A 3,664-nucleotide genomic window follows, 5' to 3' on the forward strand; every position below is an offset into this window, starting at 1 on the left:
GGCTTGGAGGGCAGGCAGGGGATGGAGCCAGGCAGGGCAGGGAGCAGGGGTCTGGAGGAGCAGGTGGGGCCAGCAGGGGTCCCCCCTATGGTCCCCTCTCCCCTACTCCAGCCCCTACCTTACTGGCACTGGAGCCTGGGCCCAGCTTCCTGCTGGCATGCTGCCTGCCCTGCATGGGCAGGAAAACAACCCCTTTGGCAGCAGGGTGAGGGCTAGCCATAGAGACACTCTGGCATCCAGAGCATTTCTGTGGAGGACCCAGCCTCCGGTTGCCTCAGGGCACGGTCCATGCCCTGCCCTGCTTTTTTTCCCTCTGTGGAGATTTTTGACCCCTGGATATAAAAAATTCGCAGTGCAGGAAACATTTTTTCATTCCTCCACATGCCTCTTGCAAAGTCTCAAGGGAGTTTGAGATGCTGCAAGAAGCACATGTGGGTTCATCTGGATGTGCCCCATGGAGCTAAAGGGTGGTTTAAACCAGTGATGCTCAACATTTTTGTCCCACAGGCCGGATGAGCAGTGTCAGGTCCATCTGTGGCCCCTGCTCTAGACCAGTGAGGGCCAACTTTTCAGCAAGCGTGCCACAAATTAGCCCTGCACACCTCCAAGTACTACTGTGATTCCCCTTTTGTTCTATCTACTACTCTTTCTGTTCCCTACTCTAATACCTGCTTTATCTGCTCTGCTTCCTGCCCTCTGTCGCTGTGCTGCTTGTACCCTCCCTGATCTGCCATGTGCCACACACACACAGGCTGCCCATGCCATTTGTCACACATGCTTTAGAGAAGCATTTCTCAACCTGCGGGTCACAAAAATATATGAAAGGATTGCAAACAAGTGGATTTTCCTTTAAAGGAGAACAACATGGGAAACTGTGGCTGATCGCTTGCAGGCTGGTAGAAGTTACGCCTGCGAGGGGATGCTTTGGGCCCCCCCCCATAGCCCAACCCCCACTCCCTGCCTTTCACACTGGGTCGAGAGTGAGGGGCACTGGGTCAGGACTGGCCAATGTTTACAAATGTGTCCTGGTACAAAAAAGATTGAGAACCACTGCTCTAGAGTGGCATGAGCCACAGCAGAGGCAAATTTCCAAAACCAGCCTCCTAAAGAGACCACAGATCCTACCACAATTTAAAATCAAAAGCCAAACAAAAAATACTAAAAGGCATCAGAAGCTTGTTTCAAACTTTTATAATAGAGCAATGTGCATTTATTTTCTTTAGCATATAACACTATTTCAAAGAGAACATGCAAGTACCTTGTGTCATTTTAGGCTTGAAGAGCTGCCTCAGGGATAGCTTACACAGGAATAGTTGCCTCCCCAGCATGGTCATTAACTGAAACATCTTCCTCTCCCCCTAAATTTCACTTAAAGGAGGTCCAAAAAGAAACCACAGTTTGGGTACTGCTACTATTTTTTTAAACAAAGATTTAACTAGCAATTCTGTGAACGTAAATATTAACGTTTTCCCTAGCAATTCTGGGAAGACAAGGGCTCAACAGTTTTTGTCCAAGTCAACATGGAGCAAACAAACATTTAAATGTGATCCAAAGTGTAAATCCTAAGTTTTATACGAAACGTGAAGGCATTTTTCTGCCACCAGTTTAAGTCTAAAATTTTGTGGCCCTAGTACTTAGATTGCAGTGCACTTGAGATGGGCCACAGATTCTCCCCATTCCAACACTATTACAACCCATAAACTTCACAATGTTACCTTTCTCCCCTCCCTCAACATTACACCCCAGTGAGGTGCATTTCTCTTCCAAAACATCCGAAGTGCATCATACAGTATTTAAACGTATGTAAGCTTCAATTGTCTTAACTTTGCCCAGATTAAACAATCCTCAACGGTGTATGGAAATGGAAGTGTCTGTATCTATATGCAGGTGAGACCCTCACTAGAAACTTCTACCAATACAGTAGTGTAGTTTTGTCAGGCGTGATTTTTTGTGTCATGCTGCTGCTGCCCTAGTATGACAGTTATTATGGTGAGGGTAAAGCTGCTCTTGGCAATACAATGTATTTTGTTCAGGGAACTGGTAGATACTATACCAGTAGAAGTGCTTTTTTCAGTACAGGCTGCATTTACAGTAAAAACGGTTTGCTGGAATAGTGCTACTGGCAAACCCTCCTAATGGAGATGGAGATTATACCAGCAAAAGTTCTTTTGCCAATGCATCTTACAACCAGTTTCCTACACTAACTCAGCTACACTGGTATAAAAAAAAATCTTTTATCTAGTATAACTGCCTACTCTGGAACTTTTGCCAGCATAGCTATGCGAACTAGGGCTGTGATATTTTTCCACCCTTCCAACTGAGATAGATAGCCATGCTGGCTGAACTTTTAACGACAGACACAGCAACAGGTTACCATGAGGAAATAATGGCAGGACCTACCAGCATGCCAGACGCTCCATGGTAACTGCATGCAGGTTCTTACCACACAGTAAATGAAATCCTACCCCCAGTAGTTTACTTGTCTTACTGAGGGCTAAGCCACTACAAGTTAGCTTTCCTGTAATGGAGGATAAGAGCATGCACAAGGGTAGTTACTGTGGAATTGCTGCCTCACCCTAGTTTACCTCATGGTAAGGTTTATCTGTCCAAACCCCAAGGGGAGACCAAGCCTAGGAGGGTTTGCCAAGTTACATTTTTTATTTCTGCCAGCAAGCCCGTTGTCATCTCAATTACATTTGTATTTGGAAAAGGGGATAGTTTCTACAAGCCATTTCAACAAGTGAAGAACTAAGAAGCAAAATCCTTTTTCCCCAATACAAAAAGTTTGCTGAAAATGCTTGTGTTACAGGCCAGTGAGAGACAATGACTTTTTCTTTTGAAAAAAACTGATCTGCTACTTGTCCAAAGGGCTTGGTGCTGGCATCCGGTAACCGAGAGTTGAGGGGAAGGCAAAGCGTAATGCCGAAAACCCTTCCCTCCCCAGTCTTACTTGGAAACGGGGGGTGCAGCTGTTGCTCATCTTCAAAGAGTTCTGCTGCACAACAGCTGTCTTCAGTGCTGGACAAGGGGGCAACACAGAAGGTGGGGGTAGTTCTAAAATGTGAGAATTTTGTAGAGAACTGCTCATTTTTGGAAAAATGGAGGCAGAGATAGTAGTTTGCTTTCTACATGAAAGGCCCTCCTCATCGTCTTCCATCAACAAAAGATTCATGTCCCTTTGTAAAGACTGAGTAGCTGGTGTTTGAAGTTCCTGCCTGGAAGACTGTCCCTTCTGCATCCCTTGGAAGTCCCCCGATGCAGAGTTCACCAAGTCTCTTGCTTCTGCTCCCACTTCCAAGGATGGAATTTTACAGTTAAGTCTAGACTGATCATTCTCCCAGAAATTTTGTTCTTGTGCTTCCTCATTGTAGGTCTCTTGACAGGGTGGGTCCTTCATGTGAAAGGATGACTTCTGAAATGTTTCACTAGGAAGAATGTGGCTATTATCCTCTCCATGGTTTGCTTTCTTCTCCACAGCCTTTTTTCCTTTAAATTCCAGTGTTGGCCTAATAAGAAGACCCTCTTCATTTACCCTGTATTCTTTTACTGCTTTCTCTCTCCTTAACTTCTGGAAATCTGCCAGCTGACGCAGTTCCGCTGGCAGGTCCATACAAGAAGACTGATTTAAAAGAAAAAAGAGATACATATATGGAAAAATATGTCA

The 3,664-nt window shown here is 45.3% G+C and overlaps 1 protein-coding gene across 1 annotated transcript in view; it reads right to left on the reverse strand.

The window, feature by feature from the left end:
* Positions 1 to 1,173: 1,173 nt before the first annotated feature.
* Positions 1,174 to 3,664, reverse strand: part of EXD1 (exonuclease 3'-5' domain containing 1) — a 45,171-nt gene continuing 42,680 nt past the window's right edge. Inside the window, 1 exon segment of the mRNA XM_019519037.1 lies at positions 1,174 to 3,619. Coding sequence (XP_019374582.1) covers positions 2,855 to 3,619 — 765 coding nt within the window. The 3' untranslated portion in view covers positions 1,174 to 2,854.

This window comes from Gavialis gangeticus, unplaced genomic scaffold (genome assembly GCF_001723915.1).
Source record: "Gavialis gangeticus isolate Ggan-Ray unplaced genomic scaffold, GavGan_comp1, whole genome shotgun sequence".
Classification (NCBI taxonomy): Eukaryota; Metazoa; Chordata; order Crocodylia; family Gavialidae; genus Gavialis; species Gavialis gangeticus.